Source organism: Fukomys damarensis, unplaced genomic scaffold (genome assembly GCF_012274545.1).
Source record: "Fukomys damarensis isolate Sample0158 unplaced genomic scaffold, DMR_v1.0_HiC HiC_scaffold_15, whole genome shotgun sequence".
In the NCBI taxonomy this organism is placed as follows: domain Eukaryota; kingdom Metazoa; phylum Chordata; class Mammalia; order Rodentia; family Bathyergidae; genus Fukomys; species Fukomys damarensis.
This window is the reverse complement of record NW_022900927.1, coordinates 65,961,438-65,978,453: the sequence shown is the minus strand read 5'-3', so window position 1 is coordinate 65,978,453 and position 17,016 is coordinate 65,961,438. Positions and strand designations below refer to the sequence as shown.

At 59.3% G+C, this 17,016-nt stretch overlaps 1 protein-coding gene across 1 annotated transcript in view; it reads left to right on the top strand.

Moving 5' to 3' along the window:
* The window catches only part of LOC104856504 (LARGE xylosyl- and glucuronyltransferase 1), a 102,919-nt gene that overhangs the window by 58,192 nt on the left and 27,711 nt on the right, over positions 1-17,016 (top strand). Inside the window, exons 4-6 of the mRNA XM_010615935.3 lie at positions 3,419-3,520; positions 4,996-5,078; positions 12,282-12,405. Coding sequence (XP_010614237.1) covers positions 3,419-3,520; positions 4,996-5,078; positions 12,282-12,405 — 309 coding nt within the window. The remainder of the gene's footprint in view (positions 1-3,418; positions 3,521-4,995; positions 5,079-12,281; positions 12,406-17,016) is intronic.

The following is a 17,016-nucleotide window of genomic DNA, read 5'->3' as shown; positions in this document are numbered from 1 at the left end:
TTCCGGGAGCCGGAAACGGGGCCGCCCCCGGTGATGCCAGGTACCCGTGGCGTCCTTGATTTGTGCCCGCCTGTCGTGCCTCGCTCCAACCACAGTGAATGCAACGCCGAGTCGCAGCCGCAGCCGGGGCTTCCCGAGGCCGCCCTGGGGCCTGGGATACCTAAACACCTTTCCCTGCCTTTTAGAGTGCACTCACTTCTGTGACCCTGCCCGTGGCACCCTGGATTTCCTGTGTCCTCACGCATATGTGCACAACACGTGAACGCACACACATGCACTGCTGCTGCCGGGCTCGGGCAGTGGAGGCTAAGGAGACCAAGGCCTCTGGGGTGCGAGCCGGGCGGCAGGGGGGACCTCAGGACACACAGCTTGCTTCCCTGCACAGTCTCCTGGGCAGTCTGCTCCCAGTTGGACCTCGGCCTCCTGCTGAGGAGGCCTGGCAACTCAGAAAGGGGGAGGCTGGCTTAGCTCCTCCCCTTCCTGGGCTGGTGGGGAGGGGCGGGGCAGAGATCCAAGGAGTGCGTAGCCTCAGCAGTGGAGGGAGCGCAGTCTCCTGCCAGCCCGGCAGGGAGAAGACGTGTGTCATCCCCATTTACTCACTGAGTCTTTCAACAAACCAGTATTGCGCCTGCACTGGCGATCTCAGGGGGCTGCTGCTGGACAGCAGGTGGAAGGGGACAGCGCCCCTTTCTCCCGGGCCTGTGCCCGCAGTGGGAGGGGAGGGAGGGAGGATGACAAACACGGAGGTGCCATCATGGGGCTCATACCTGCTGCGGTTGGGTTTGCTTTCTCAGTGCTGCAGTTTGAGCCTAGGGCCTTCACACTGAGCTGCATTCCCAGCCGTTTTTAGTTTTTGAGGCAGGGTCTCCTAAGTTGCCCAGCCTGGGCTTGTACTCTTGATCCTCCTGCCTCAGCCTCCACAGTGCTGGGATGACAGTTGTGCCCCACATGCCAACTCTCACTGCACATCTTCTCAGCGCTGCGTGGCAGTCCCGGCACTGTGCACAGCCACAGCCTCGGGCTTTGTGGCAGCTCTGGGGATGGGGACCCCGTGAAGCTGTGGGGAGGCCCAGAGCTGGGAAGGTCTGAGGACCAGTGCAGGAGCGGGCCGTGGGGTCTCCCAGGGCCTCTGCGCCATGGGCTGCCCTGTGGTTTAGAGGGAGCCCTCAGGCAGCGCAGGGGCCCAGGCTAAGGATGGTGTTCCCAGTCACGCGGTGCTGTGACACAGGCCCCCTGCACAGAGGTGCAAAGAGCCGGAGCTGAGCCACACTGGGGCTCCCAGCCGCTGTCCCCGCAGCCCCTGGTGGGCAGCCCATACCCTGTCTCCAGGCGGCTCTGGGCAGAAGCCCCAGGACTTTGAAGTGGGACAAGTCCACTGCCCACTCGGATTCCCTGGTCCTCCTGGGCTTTGAGGAGTGCTTCTTTCCTGGGCTCCGCCTTTCCCTGCCAGTGATGGTGGGAGGAGTCTCGGCAGTGCCAGTCAGGGGAAGGGGCAGAGAAGCCCTGGGTCATTTTTGAGTGGCTCCAGCTGAGCAGCCCGGCTCTGCACCTTGCTTCCGTACGTGTTTGGGTCCAGGCTGACTGGCCATGCGCAGGGCATCTCCTGTCCAGACGGAGCATCAGAGCCACAGCCATGTCATGCATGACAGCCGGTGGGGCGGGGGCGGGCGGTGCTGGGGATCCGTGGCCACCTTAGGGGCACTCATTGGTCCTCACCGACTCATGACAGGCAATTGAGAGCCGGCTGCCCTCACCTGTGCCTCCCTGCGGGGAGCAGGAACAGGTTTTGTGAAGGAAGCACACTCTCTGTGACATCTTGGGTCCTGCTGCTGGCGTCCCCAGGAGCATTGACCTGTGTGGGGTTCCCGAAGTGGGTCATGCTCAAGGCCACCATGTACCAGGGACCCAGGCCACCCTCCCTGGGTGAGTCTCAGGGACTCAGGCAGAGCAGCGAAGATGCCCTGTAGGTGCCCTGAGGCAGGGGCTGCCCAGGCCCTCAGGAGAGACTCACTGTAGATGTGATGGCTTTTTCTGTTCCTCTACCCAGAGAGGCACATTAGCAAGACTGCAATTGAGACCCTGGCCTTGAGGACCCTTCCCATGGAGCATTTCTGCACCTGAGTGTGGCCACTCATCTGCTTGTTTTCCTTCTCCTTTTCTATGCTTCTGGGTCCCGCTGCTTCCTGCACCTTCAAAGCACCGTCCCTGCAGGACCGCCTGTGAGGAGCCCGTCCTGCTCAGGGCTCCTTCGGGTGCTCCTGGACATGCTGTCTGTCTACTGCCTGGGGCATCGGCGCTGCCTGCTGCTTCCTTCCCGTCAGCCCCGTCCTCCGGTCCTGGCGCGGGTGGATAATCGTGGTGCCCGGCTGCTGCGGTGCAGGACCACCTGGCCAAGGGTGCCGGTGCCCTCTGTGGCCTCCTTGCAGCCTCTCTGAGGCAGGACAGGTGTTTGAGAACACACGGGAGCTCAGGTGGTAGGAAGTCAGGGCTCACTGTCCCCACACTCTCACCTCTGGTCCGGGTGCAGGGCCCCAGCACCCCCTGCTGTTGCTGGTGGGTTTCCATTGCCTCGGCAGTGCCCTGCAGTAGCAGCTTGGCTCTGTGCCCTGGGGTCCATGGCTCTGGGGGCTCTGTATGCAGGTGGGTGTGAGTGATCCTCAGTCTGTGCAGCCCCCGTACAGTAGATGTTCTGGGAATTGGAGCCAGGGAGCCTGACCAGGACTCGGGCCACACGGCTGTGGGTGGTCACCATCCCTCAGGGCCTCCGTGTCACCACTGAATGAGGGTGCAGTGAGTGTTTCCCAGGGCTGCCATGAAGGTGAAGGGTGGCCCAGGAGCGTCCAGTCCCAGGCATTCTGTCCTTCTGCTGCCCAGCGGAGCTGAAGCCATCAGATGCTATCCTGTCTTCCAGGACACACCCTGTCCCTGCCACCCACCCGCCCCACACCTCTTCCCACCTGGGTAGGAGAATCAGGGCGCCCACAACGCCCCCGAGAGCGCAGCGGATGGGCCCCTGTCTCCCCCTTCTAGGTGATGGGCTCTGCGGCTCTGCTCTGGACCGTGGCCATTCGCGGCGGCAGGTGGACTGGATGAGACAGGCGATTGGAGAGTTAGGGGAGGGTCTGAGAGCACGCACGGCGTGCCTGCAGCTCATGGCGCGTTTTAGAAGTCCCTGAACCCTAAGCCCAGGCATCACTCTCACAGGCCAGGTGTGGGGACGTCTGAAACTCCAAAGAGCCTGGTCCTGTTGTCCTTATGCGTCCTGCCCCTCCCAGCCTTTCCCCGTGCAGCGTGGCCTGCTCTTCCCGTCTCACTGAAATGGTGGCGCTGCACAGCGTCAGGTGTGCGTGCAAGCACAGAAGCGACAGAACAGTCCAGAGGACCCAGGCTTCTCGCCCTTTTCCTGTGCCGACCCCAGGCAGGCCGCCCACAGGGTGTGCAGCAGCTCCCTGGCCTCTCTCCAGCAGCTCGGGCCACCAAGAAACTCGATGGGCTTCGGTATCTGGACCCCAGGGACAGGGTGGGAGGTGGCGCTGGCACAGGGAGAGGCCCCAGTTACGGTGCTGCTCCAGGGTTTGGGCCCAAGTCTGTCAGCAGCATTTCCTGAGGATCACAGGGCGAGAACCCTGCTCCTGACTGCCTGGGCCAAGCGCCTCCCCTTCGCCTCCAAAACAGAGCACGGCACCTTCCCAATCTGTCTACCTCTCCTGTGGATTCTTCCTGTCACGTCTCTGCCTGTCATTCACCCTGCAGCCCTGTGGTGGTGGAGGGAGTGAGATTAAGGTGAGGGGCTGCTCACGTGAGCAGCAAGGGAGGCTGCACAGATGCCGGAAGTCAGGACCCTCTGCAGAGGGAGAGGAGCTGCCCTGCGTCCGGCAGACTCGGTGAGCTGAGGCCCCAGGACATCCCGGGAGTGAGGTTCTGGGTGAAGCTGATGTGCAGCTCCCAGCCCCGGCATGGAGTGGTTATGTGGGGGAGCGGCGCTGGGGGCTGAGGTTGGGGTGAATGGAGCCCATATCCCTGGGGACACTCTTCCCCTCCTGTCGTCAGGAGCTGGGGTGGCGTAGGAGGCCTGGGCCCAAGTCACAGAAGCTCAGGGAGCAGTGTTTGGGGTCAGAGGTGTGTTTGCAGTGGCTGACAGGCCATGGGCAGTTGGAAAGTCACGGCACAGGAGCGAGGGCTGTGTCCAGCACCTAACTTTAGGACTGAGGGCTGGAGGGAGCACCCAGGACAGTGTGCCTGGACCATGTGAGGGAACAGACTGCCTGCAGTTCAGGGCGCCAGTGCTCAAGAGGTCGGAGGTGTCCTGTCTGGGTTCCCAGAGCATCACTGGCCAGTTTTGGGTGCGTTGTGGGGCACATGGGATGGCCCTCGTGTGATGCACCGGCTGGACAGTTGGCAAGCTCCCAGGCTGTGCAGAGATGGGGCTTTCCCACCACCGCTCTGTCATTGCAGTCTGGGAGGCCGTGCTCTCGGTGGTTCGGGCGGTGGCTGGCATAGCCTTGGCATGGTCCCCTCCATCCACCATACTGCAGGCCGCACCCATCCCTGCAGCTCTCTGGGCCTCGCGGGGATGGAACCTGGGCCGGGGCAGAGGGGGACGGTGTTCCTCAGGGACCACGTGGGCCCCGGCCGGATACCTGCTGACCTCTGGGTCCAGTCCCTGAGGGCCACCCTCCTTCCAAGAGGTACTCCGCCTCCTGCGCATTGTCTGTCTCTCCACCGGGGGCGGAGACTCATTGTTCGCCTATTGGATCCAATCACCCTTTCTCCTGTCCCCAAAATGTAACTGAAAAGCCTTAATGGCTTCCAGATGATGATTGCTCCATAAACCGACTAAAAACTTTAATAAAACTGTCTCGAGTTCTGCTCCACAGCGCAGGCGTGCCCTTTGCTCTCTGATGGTGCCAAGGAGGAATGAGGGTGGCTCTTCCTTGGGGGCCTGCCCCGGAAGGCCTGTCCCACCCGCCTGACGCCTTTGTTCCTCTCCCACAGACGATTCACGTCGCCATCGTCTGCGCCGGGTACAACGCCAGCCGGGACGTGGTCACCTTGGTCAAGTCCGTCCTCTTCCACAGGTGAGAGCAGCTCACGGTGGGCAGCGCATCCTCCGGGGCGGGAAGGCCAAGTCCTCACCCTGCCCAGGCTGGAGGGAAACCTGTCTGTGCCCTGACCCTGGGGAGCCATGGAGTTGTTCACTGGCGGTGACTGGCCAGTCCTTCTGTCCCGCCTGAGTGGAACTGCGGGCCCCCAGAACAGCACTTCAGCTTCTCCGTCAGCTCCGGGCTGGCACTCACCAGGTTGCGCACTTTGCAAGTGCCCTGCAGGTCACGTTATTCACCGTGTTATGGTCCCCAGAGTTCATGTTTTGAAGCTGTAATCCCAGGCACGTGAAAACATGGCCGTGTCTGGAGATAGGAACGACCTCCGAAGGTGTGGTTTGGTGAAAATGGAGCCATTGCATGAACCTGATCCAGTATGGTTGGTGTCTTAAAAAGAGGTCAGGACACAGCCACACACGGGGTGGACGCCATGACCCTGTCTCCAGCCAAGAACAGGGCCCAGAACACAGTTCCATGCCAGCTGTGTCACACGTTCCTGTACCGCCAGCTGTCTGAGGTGCCTGTTGTGTGTCCTACTGGCTGCTGTCTTCCTGCCATTGTTCCCGTGGCACCTCTGGGCATTCTGGGTTACAAAGCCCTGCCTCAGCCTCTTCTGACATGCACAGTGCCCACAGGTGATGTCCCAGCTCCTGCCTTTGTCCACATTCTCTTGGGACTTTTCCCTGGCCTGCTCTGCCGGGTGGTGTTGGTTGCATCCAGAACTGGGCCTGTAGGTCCAGCTGTACCCGTGGCACTGCTCTGACTTCTCAGGGAGGGCTTGAGTCTGGGCAGCGGTCCAGACAGTGCTGGGTGACCCGGCCAGGACCAGAGGCTGCGCGGGAGCCGTCTGAGATCTCGGAGACCACAGGATGGGGATCAGACGAAGTGGCCCTCTGGGTCCAGCTGTGAGGGTGTAACCAGAGGTGGGGACGCCATGGAGGCCGGGACCCGCCCTCTGCAGGACGCTGGAGTTCCCTGTGTCTCCCTCTCTCTGTCCCCACCAGCACACGTGTGCTCCACGGCTGTCTCTCCACCTCGCTCTGCCCCCAGGCCCTGGTCTCCTCACTGTCAGTCCCTCCCGCCTGCTGGGCTCTGCTCTTCAGTGCCTTCCTCTCAGCCCCAGTGGTGTCTCAGACGGAAGTCTGAGCTCTCTCAGCTTCCTGCACCCGCCCCTGTCTCTGCACAGCGCCGCCTCGGGGGCTGCTGCCCTTCTCCGTGCAGTCTTCTCTCCTTGTGCTGACTTCCACTGCGCCCCTCCGACCTGTGCAGGGCTCCCCTCCCTGTGCTGGGTCTCCATGGCTGCATCTTGTGCTGTGGTCCCTTGGCCACTTCTGCCACCTCACCCCAAGGCACCTGCTCTTTACCCGTCTGAACTGCAGTCTGTCCTGCCCACGATGACCCTGTGGAGCAGACGTGGCCTTCCGGGGACACAGGCTATGCCTTATTGTTCTGCATTCCTGGGATCTTAGCAAACTGCCACTAAATGCCCAGTAAATGTTGACTTGCAGCAGTAGTAACTGTGCTGTGAGTGAATCAGGAGTTCAGCTCCAGCGAGCTGTGTCCCGTTGGAGCCGTGGTGCAGCCGGGTGGCTTTCAGCAGGTCACTCTCTCTAGTCTTCAGTTCCTTTGTTAATCATCTCCTGTGACCAAGTCCCCCAGAGCTTACCTGGACCTCTGCACAGTTACTACTGAAATCACAGGGGTGGTGCTTGGGCTGGGCCCTCAACACGCTGTGGTCCACAGGCCAGAGCCAGAGGTGGGGTTTGCTGCCCTCCTGAAGGGGGAGTGGGAGGAGCCAGAAGCCAAATGGCAACAGCGTCTTTAGGGACAAGGCTGCCCTCCCCTCCTCCTAGCCATGGCCCTTTGGAAGACAGGGCAGCAGAGGAGGAAGTAGGAGACCGTGTGAGGGCGGCCCTGCGTCTTGGGACTGGAGGAGGAACGGTCTTTCCCAACAGTAGTGCTGTGGGCAGGATCAGGGACGCCGGGAGCTCCACGGCCCTCACCTGCTGCTGCCCTAAGCCGGATGCCCTGCCGCTCAGCACTGAGAGAAGGAGCCCTCAGCTCGCCCTCGCATTCCAGAGCCCAGAGAGAGAGAGTGGGCCCCTCCTTCACAGAACGCAAGGCGCTTGCTGTGCTGGCCTCAGTGATGACCTTGTGAGGTCACGAAAACATCCCGGGGTGTAAAATGTGTTCCTGTTGCTGTGGCTACGAATCAGATCACCAGTGGCTGCTGACATCGCGAGAACCCCACTGAGGGTGAACTTCCACTCCCGCAGTCACACGCAGCACGGAGGCCTTAGATTATGGGACAGCTGCTGGTAGTGTGCTGCACTTTCTTGGTGATGAGGCACTTACGGAGGAAGCCAGCTCCCGGCGTGAGTCGGGACAGTTCCGCATCCCGCTCAGTGATTCCTTGATCTCCTCGGACTAAGTGAAGCCCCATCCCTGAACGCATAAGGAGAGAACGACCCTGTGAGCCGGTATGCTGCTGAGGAGCTCGACAGCAAGACGAGAGGACGCTTGAAAGACTCTGAGCTCAGGAAGTGCAGCTATAAATAGCCGCACTGCTGTCAAGCACGCGTCAGGATCCAGAGTGTGATTGTGAGGCACACGGAGAAAGCACCTTCCCGACGTTAATGATAGCACGGTAACCGTGCTGCCGGCTGCTGCTTTGGTCCTCACCGTTAATTACAGTGACTCGGTTTATTTTCCTGAAAAGACTTCCGACAAGTTCTCAGTGAAGGCTTGCTTTCCTGCACTCGGCTGGTGGGGGTGGCCATGAGGACGCTGTCCTCGGTGCTCGCGGGAGAGTGCAGGAACGCACGTGCTCAGGGACTCTCACTGCCCATGGCTAAGCTGGAAGAAAGCGTGCAGCCTGTGCCCGAGGCCGTGACCCCAGGTGACGCAGTAGGGACTGTAGTAAAAGGACAGCCCGGACTCTAGGGAAAGCTTTTGGGAACTACTGTTTCTTAAAACCGGCTAACCCTTAAAAACAAGAGTAATGGAACAGTCACGTGGCTGGCTGCAGAAATGAGTCGCAGCCAGAGCGGTGGTTACACGATCAGGTCAGTGGAGGTGCAGCGCAGGGTGGAATGCACAGCCTGCACTCAGGGGCTCAGCAGGCCTCTGCACAGGTGCAGGCAGGTACAGGGAATGAAAGGCCGGCCGGAAACACCCAGGAAAAGCGAGCTCGGTGAGTCCTGTTTGTGTGGGGGAAATACAGGTGATTTTGCTTTTGTTTTCTCTGCTACATGCAGTTTTGACTATGCACCCTCTGTGATGAAGGGAGGCAGACGAGAGGGGTCTGCAGGAAGTGCAGGTGGTGAGGGTTCACTGCTCAGTAGCACAGCAAATGTCCCCATCATCCCCAAGAAAATTGGGAGCATGGCCGGCCCTCCAGCCCCAAGTGTGGGTCACCGGGACACCCAGCGCTTAGTGGCCAAGTGTTTACTGTTTGTGTGCCAGGGCCATCTGAGCTTTGCAGTCTGATTCCCCTGGTGGAGGAGCTGCATGTGCCGTTCCTTCCCACATCCTCAGGCTGTTCTGATGAAGAGCACATCCAGCCAGTGCACTCCTCTGCGTCTTCCTGCTTCTTCTGCTTCACCCGCAGGGGAAGCGCAGTCCAGGCTGTATGGGGAACAGAGCCAGAGAGCACAGAGGGAGGCCGGTGGGCTCTGGCCTGACTGGCACCCTGGGCAAGCTGGTAACCCAAGTGCCCATGGCGTTGTGGCCTGTGCCGCCCCAGGCCCTGTTACGAGTGTGGCAGATACTCTACTGCTTACCTGACACACAGCCAGCTTCCTCTGCCCTGGCTCTGTCCAGGACACCCGCCGGTCCTCAAGCACCAGCCCTCCTATGCCACCCCAAGACAGGCACTGTTATCTGTCCCACTTGGCAGACAGTGCTGCTGTGCGCTGAATGCCGCTGTGGCCCAAGGACAACACAGAAGAGACGGAAAGGGCCGGGTGCAGATCCGGTTGGTGCATCCCCAGCACCCGTGGTCTTCACTAGGAGAGAGTCACTTGTTTGGGTGTTTTGGCGCTGGTGGTCATGTGGGTGACATTGGACCTTCCTTGTCATTACTGACCTTTCTGTGAGCTCCTGCACCTCAGTCACGCCTGTAACTGAGAAGCCAGAGGTACAGGCTTCACACCTGACTGGTGTTTCCGTGTCACCCAGCCTGTGATAGCACATGCCACCGTCCCCAAGGCCAGTGAACACAGGCTCTGGGGTTGAATGTCTCCTTCTGGGTCCCAGAAAGGAAGAACTGGCCCAGGGGTTCCAAGCTTGGCTCTGCTAACCCCCATGCGTGAGGCCTTTGCTGTCCCAGGAGGCCCTTCAGCCTCCTTAGTTAGGTCCCCGGTCCCCTGTGGAGCCTCCACGTGTCCAGAGTATCCCGTGATACCCAGACCATGCAACCTCCCTCGAACAGAAAATCACGCTGAGGACCTCAGCCCGACTGCTGTGGTTTTCTGCAGTGAGAGCTCTTAATGCTGTACATGTTGCAGACATCCCAAGCTCAGGGTGCTGTCACAGGCTTGCTTCTCTGAAATTGCCATTGCATTGTAAACTTAATGATGTCAGCAGGCACGACCTTGTATGACCCCAGATTGCTGTGGAGGCTGTGATACCACCCTTCAAATGGAAGGGGAGGAGGTGAGCAGTGGCTTGGTCATCTGGGTCACGCTGCAACTCTGTGTTTATTGCATCCTGACCAGAAGAAGGGGCAATTAGGGATACGGCAGCTGTGCTGACGTGGGGACCTGGTGCCCTCTCTGTGCACAGGTGTGCTTCTTGGGGGAACACAAGTGGAGTCCAGAGCAGGCCCGGGGTGCCGTAACTCAGGCCACCTGGGCAGACCCAGCCCAGGCAGCTACCAGGAAGTGGCCTCTCCCATGGGGCCACAGTGCTGCAGTCACAGCTGAGCCTGGGTGCACGGCACAGACAGAAGCCAGGGCCGCCTGGTCGTCCCCCAAGAGCCCTCCCAGTGAGAGTGCCAGCCCGAGAGTGTGAATTCCCCACAGCACCTCGCTATGTGCGCTGCTCTCCCTTTGACCGCGAAAAGAGGAGGTGGGCTCGGACCAGCGGGGTGGCTGGCCGCCCAGTGTAGACGGCCTACTGGGAGACCTGCAGGATTGAGGCCAAAGCCTCTCACAGCTGCCGCTTCAGCTCGGCCCGGTTCCTCCCCGTCAGTGCTGCGTGTCTGGCAGCTGGGTCTCATCCTGGCCGCAGCACCGCCCGCCCTCACCAGCCCTTCTTCAACTTGGAGCGCTCACCCCGCCTGCCTCTTCCCCCAAGCTTGTCTGCTTTCCTGTCCCAAGGCAAAGCTGCTGACCACGTCCTGAGGTCGCTCAGCTGCTTCTTGCCCCTCGCCTGGTATCTGCGCTCGTTTCTCCTGCCGTCTTCTCCAGGCAGTGTCCCGTGCTCCTCCACTTCCGCTGCTGTGACAGAGGGACACAGGGGCATCTGCAGGAGCGATGTGCAGGCTCTCAGCATCGTGGTCGGGTACCACGTCATGACCCAGCACCTGCCAGAGGGCTGTGTGTCACCCGGGAAGAGCAGAAGGGCAGGTGAGCAGGGGCAAACCTGGCCTCTCACGGAAGCCACTCAGTGGTAGCCCCATGGCCCCAACACCCCCACAGCTGCTGCAGGAGTCAAGCCAGCCTCAGGAGAGGCACGGCGTCTCCTTTCCATCCCCTCCTCTTGCTCTGCCACCTGTCCGTCCTTCCGGCTCACTGAATTTCTTCCACATTCCCAGCCCTCTGTCGTGAATGTGGGGCTGTTACACACAGGAGCACGGTCCTTTGCTGGCCGGGTGAACAGGCCGTGGTTCACTGGGCTGGGTATGCAGTTGGGCCTGGCACGGGACAGGTGTCTGTTAGGAAGAGCCTCGCCCAGACCAGGGCTCCCGCGGTGTCCCTAGCACCCAGGCATAGCCTGACAAAGTGAGGGCCCAGGTGGCTTCATGCATGGGCAGACCCGAGAGGGCACCAGACCTGCCAAGTCTGTGGTGGGCAGAGCCTGAGAGGGTGGAGAACCCAGGGCAACCTGGCACAAGCATGAAGACTCAGGATGGAGGTGAAGCTGCTGTGTGGGGTGAAGAGGCCCGTGCCACCCATGCCCGCCGGAGCCCGCTCTCTCCACGTGGGTCCTCACCGCACAGCCTGCTGCGCCCCCCGCCCTCTCTGTTCCCGGGGTCCCTGTGCCTGACACTGCCTGGCCCAGCTGCAGACTCCTCTCACCGTGCGGTGCGTCCTGTCCCTGTGCCCTGTCACACCTGCTTGTCCTCAGGGACACTGCCTCTCTCTCTCCACTCCTCTGACCCGGGCAGAACTTGGATCCTCGTCGTCCCTCTGTGGGCTGTCTCCCTTCGTCCCTAGCTGCATGCATGGTGCGGCGGTTCTAGCTGCCGTCCTCTTAGAGAAGCAGTGTTTACACTGGAGCTCACTGTGCCCAGCGGGCCCTCTGAGAGGTGAGCTGCGGCTTCCTGCTGCCCTGTTTGTTCCCAGTGTATTGCGCATTGAGCTCTTAGTTCATCAGCGCAGTGGCCTCACAAGGAGGCTCCCTGACATTTTATAGAGCTGAGCAGCAGCAATGCAGAGGTGTTGCTGACTTGCAGCACTCCTGTGACAGATGCAGGATCCCGCTGCCTCCGAGCCAGGCCCCGTGTCCTGCTGGTGTGCGTGGGGTGCGGCGTCCCTGCTGGGCTGCAGGATCCTGGATGAGTAAACTCTGCCAAAGCTCCTGAAGCGGACAGCCGATGCTCGGGATGAAAGCCGGCTCTCTGGGGGGAGGGCCGTGCAGGAAGCGCACCTCGCACCAGTGCTGGGACAGGTTCCTGCCAGGCACTGGGAGATGCCCCATGTCGTGCCCCCTGCTCTGTGCCTATATGACCAGGGTCGGGTGTAAACCGGGTCTGGTTGGCGCCTGTTCTCCATTGTAGTTAGAAACAGTGGCCTTCACAGCAGTGGTGGGTGGCTGGGCTCAGGCATCCTCAGTGATGCCACCTGGCAAGGTCGGGTGAGATGGGTCCCCTCTCCCTGCCCTGATGTCCCCACCGGCGAGCACCTGGTGGCCTTTTGCAGTGGCCGTGAGAAGCGAGTCCTGCCTCTGGAGCTGGGATGGGCTGGTGTGCGGCTCAGCACAAGCCCTGACCCCTCGGCTTCCTCTCCTCTGCAGACGGAACCCCCTGCACTTCCACCTCATCGCCGACGCCATTGCAGAGCAGATCCTGGCGACGCTCTTCCGCACCTGGATGGTGCCCGCGGTGCGCGTGGACTTCTACAACGCGGATGAGCTCAAGGTAGGGTGTGGGCTGGTCTGCTCCGGCTTCCTGGTAGGAGTCCCAGCTCCTCAAGGAAGACGTCCAGCCCGACGGGGTGTCTGGCGGGGTCATTGAAGGTGACAGCGCGACTGCTCTCTGCAGGAGTCCACAGTGCTCGGGGCTGGCCTGGCCACCAAGCTGTCCTGAGAGGCTGGCGGCCGCTGGGGTCCTTGGAGCCTGAACGTGGCCTTTGGGAGACGACTAGCGGGGTCTGAAATCCGTGTTCTCATTCCAGGTCCCAGACCCCAGGTCACCCCTGTCTCTGTGGGCCCTGTTTAGTCATTGGTAGTGATTAGAATTCAACTCACGGGGTAATTAAGAGGCCCAAGTGAAAGAATGTGTGTGAGCTCGCATTAAAAAGCCTGTGCCGAATAAGCATGAAGGGTTTTCACCAAAGCAGCCACGTGGTAGCCCCCTCCTGTGCCTGCCGCCTTGGCTGCATCTGGGCCAAGGCCCCGACCAGAGCCTGTGGTGCTGGCTGTGGGCTTGAGTGCCCGGCTGCCCTTTGCCCTGCAGCACATTTCCCTGTCCAGGCTCTCAGGAGGGGAGGCTGCCACTCTCTACATGCTCTGTGGTGCTTTCTCACCGTCCTGTCCAAATCCTTGGCCTCCCTCCTGGCTCCCTGCGTTGCCCCTCTGGCCGTCCCTCACTCCCCAGGTGAGGGAAATGTTCCATTGCCCCAGCCGGCCGTCTGCAGGAAGCTTCTCGGGGAAGTGGGGAAGGGGACCGCTGCTGTCTTCTGCTCTTCAGTGCCTGCTGGTGCTCCTGGGCTCCCCGACCAAGCACTCCCGTAGAGACCGTGCCGCTACACAGACGGCCATCGCTCCGTGTCCAGTCTCCTGGGGAAGCGCTGGGCCCAAGGCTGGTCTGGGCAGATGCTTGCTCAGACCCTCGAAAGCCACTGTCCTTTTCACTTCAGACCGTCACCTTTTAGTAGACCTTGGAGATGCTCACAGGAGTTTCTGGTTTCCCGGTTTTCAGGCTTTGAGGTCCATGGAGATGTTCGGAATTGAGCATTTGGGGATTGTTGTGGTAATTTGCTTGCCATTCCAGTCTATTCTAAGCTGGAATTGATTAACACTCTTAAAAAGGGAAAAACAAAATTTAACAAATTGCTGTGCTTATTAAGGTGAAAGCAAGCTACTGTGTCTCCCAAGGTCTCCTCAGTGCTGGGGCAGCAACAGGAGGGAAGGAGCCACCTCTGACCTCTGGCGAAGGCTGCCCCTCGCTTTGCCCTGCCACACCCGACACAGGCCTGTGCCCTATATTTAGCAAGAGCACAAAGTCTTGCAAGACCTCGACTCAGAGGAGCAAAAACAAAACACAAAGCAATGGGAAAGACAGCCAGGCCCAGGTCCTGACTTCCCCTGATTATCCAGGGATTCCAGCCATGGGCGGGGCTAGTACTAGCTGGTGACAAAGGCATGGAATAGGGTGACCCAGGCAGGCTCGGGGGTCTTGTAATATGGCAGACTTTGAGAATTCTTCACTCTTTAGCCCCAGCTCTTCTAGAGGCTGAGCTGGAAGGGTCCCTGGAGCCCGGGAGTTCAAGACCAGGTGGGCAACACAGTGAGACTGGTCTTCTTAAAGAGAAAAAAAATACAGCCTCACTCCCCTCTGAGGCCAGGTCACATAGTATTTGAAATGCTCTTGCTGGGCCTATGGCTCATACTTGTAATCACAGCTACCCTGGAGGCTGAGGCAGGAGGGTCAGAAATTCAATGCCAGGCTTGGCAACTTAGTGAGACTGTCTCCCAATGAGCGATAGAAGGAGCTGGACAGTATTCAGGGGCCCACAGGTTCAGCTCTCAGCACTGCACAAAGCGGTGCAGGGGAGCAAAGCTCTTCACTGCGTGGCCCATTACTTAATCTTATGCAGTTGGGGCAGGGGCTGAAGAGGTATGGGCTGCAGCTGCGTCTACTCCAGGAGCCCTTGAAGGGTACAGGATGGGGAGGGACTGGGGCTCTGACTGCCCATGTCCAAGCCAGCCAGCCCAGTTGCCTATTGTTAAAAAAGTGGATCTTTCCATCTAAATTAGGTCTGCATGGTTCAAAGTTAATGTTGCCAGGGATTTAGCCCAGCGGTGCCGCCTCCTGCCCCGCAAGCACAAGGAAGGTCCTGCGTTTGAACCCTGGTAACAAAAAATTAATGTTCCGTGTACACAATCTGACATCCTCGAACGGCATCATCTCTGAGTCCTGTCCCATAGCACCTGCAGTTCCCTTACAGACTGGGCTCCTCTTTCTTCTATTCCTGAACCCCATGGGACTGTTGTCAGACTCCAGTATGGCTGTGCGCAAGGAAGCATTTTATAGAACATAGTTTTCCTGTAATAATCGCGGTAACAGCAGTGATAGTTCATGCACAATCCAGCTCTACACAGCCACCGTGGCCTGCCTGTCCCCCACGCCCGGCTGTCTCCTGGCTCATGGCACCATGGTTGCAGCAGCCGACCCTCCAGAAACTAGGGGTCATCTTTGAGAGGCGCTGTCCCTCACGGGCACCTGACTGTACCCTGTGCGTTCCACCTCAGCCCTGTCCCCCGCCATTGGCCTGGACCAAGCCTGTGTGATCTTTCCCGGCACAGTGGCGACCGCTCTTCCAGACTCATCTCCTGGCCACCCTGCAGCTCCGCTCCTCTCCTAGATCTCTTGCTGCATCAGCAGGGGTCAGCGTGGTGCCCCAGGACACCCTTCCTGAGCAAATCCTTGCGTAGTTTCCCCTGCTTCCAGGCCAGAGACCACAACTGTGCAGGTTATTTCTCAGTTAATCTCCATTCCAAGCCCTTTCTTTGCTGCATTACTAATTAATTCCAGGATTTTGCAGCTTCTTTATACAGGAACCCTGCCCTGCTGGCCTTGCCTCATAGTGGCTCCTTTGTTACACGTTCTTCTAGGATCACGTAGATTTCTTCGGGACGCTGCTGTTTCCTGTATTTGCCTGAGGAACTTATAAATGTGTGGCTCTCCTAGCCCATAAGTTCCAAAGGCACTGGGGTCATCTTTGGCTTTTGTCACCCTTGTGTGCCTTCTGCCTGAGGTGACACCTGGTCGGTGAAATGTTTGCAAAGTGAGTGACACGCAGTGCACTCAGAGCTGAGTCCTTAGAGCAAAGCGAGTAGTGTTTGTCACCACATTGCCGAAGCCGCCCTGCCTTGGGCCTGGCCAGGGATTTGCTGACCTTGAGCCTGCAGTGGCATAATTCATCAGGTCCCTGTGTACAGCCTGAGTCCCTAGAGCAGCCTGTGACGGGTGAGTGTTTTTTCCAGAGAGTATCCATGGCAAATGCCAGGAAGGGCGCACACTGCAGCATTATCCTGTGCACAGCGCCAGAGGTGAGGAAGCACAGGGAAGGAACAGACAGGTCTGTGTTCTGCAGCTGCGGTGGAAACGCACCAGGGTCACCTGGGCGCACAGCCCGGCCTCCCCAGATGCCACCCAAGAAGCCACTTTGTGCAGCTGCTGGCAGTGGCATTTCTCGGAAATGTTCCTGTGGACTCCTCAGTGAACCTGTTAGTGCTGGAGATGGAGCCACGGGGAACAGACGGTTTATGAGGGATTGATGCTTGATTAAAAACGAACAGTGGGAATCTGTGTGGACGAGCGCACTCCTCCCTGAAATCACCCACTAGTGTGGATTTGCGAACAGTGATTGCTCACCTGCCCGTCTCTGTGGCCTGCAGCATGTGCACAGGTCTGCCCGGGGTTTCCACGGCCCATTTCTTTGCAGCCTGCGTGTCCCACGTCAACAGGCTGCCAGGGCAGAGGGTTCTGATCTCTGCTCCAGATCTACGGCTGTGAGCCTCCTCAGAGGGGACACAGAGGAAGACTGACCTGGCCAGCTGGCTGTGTGCTGTCCCTACCTGCACGTGACAGGCCTTATATGGAGAGAGAAGCTTGAATATCTCCATCTCACAGATAATTTATAAACTAAAGCGCAGAGTTGGAGAGTATTTACCTAAGATCAGGTAGCTTATAAATGCCAAGGCTATTTGGCTTTCCCCTTCAAAAATGAGATGGTACGAGATTGGGGAGTGTGCAATTCAGGAGACCCAGATGTGGCCCAGATCCAAAGGAAAGCACAGAGACCTGGGCCCTCAGCCACCAGGGACACAGGGAGTGCCCCTGCCTGGTTGCACCTGAACTCATGATCTCTCTCTAGGTCTAACACCCGCTACACGCCTACTTATGGGACGCTTACCACACTCCTCAGGTTTCGTGTGGAACCTTGCACTCTGTGTGGGCCCTACTATGTCCATTATCCCAATAAAGAAACAGGATGGGAGGTTAAATACCTCCAATCGCATAGCTGCTGCATGTTGGAGCTGAATCAGAAAGCCACACTGTCTGACACTGCCATCCTAGGCCTTTCTCCTGTGTTACATTTCCCTCCCTGGAGGAAGTTGAGATACCAGCTGTAATTCTGGCTAAACAAGCTTCCTCTAAGTTCCCTGCACTGTGCCTTTGGTCCCTGTGGAACACATGCATTAAGCAAACTCTCTTCTTAAAGCCCGGCTGGGAGCTGAGCTTCCTGCTGAGGATAAAAGTAACCCATTGCAAGGATGCTGCTGAGGTTTGGGGAGGCCCTGT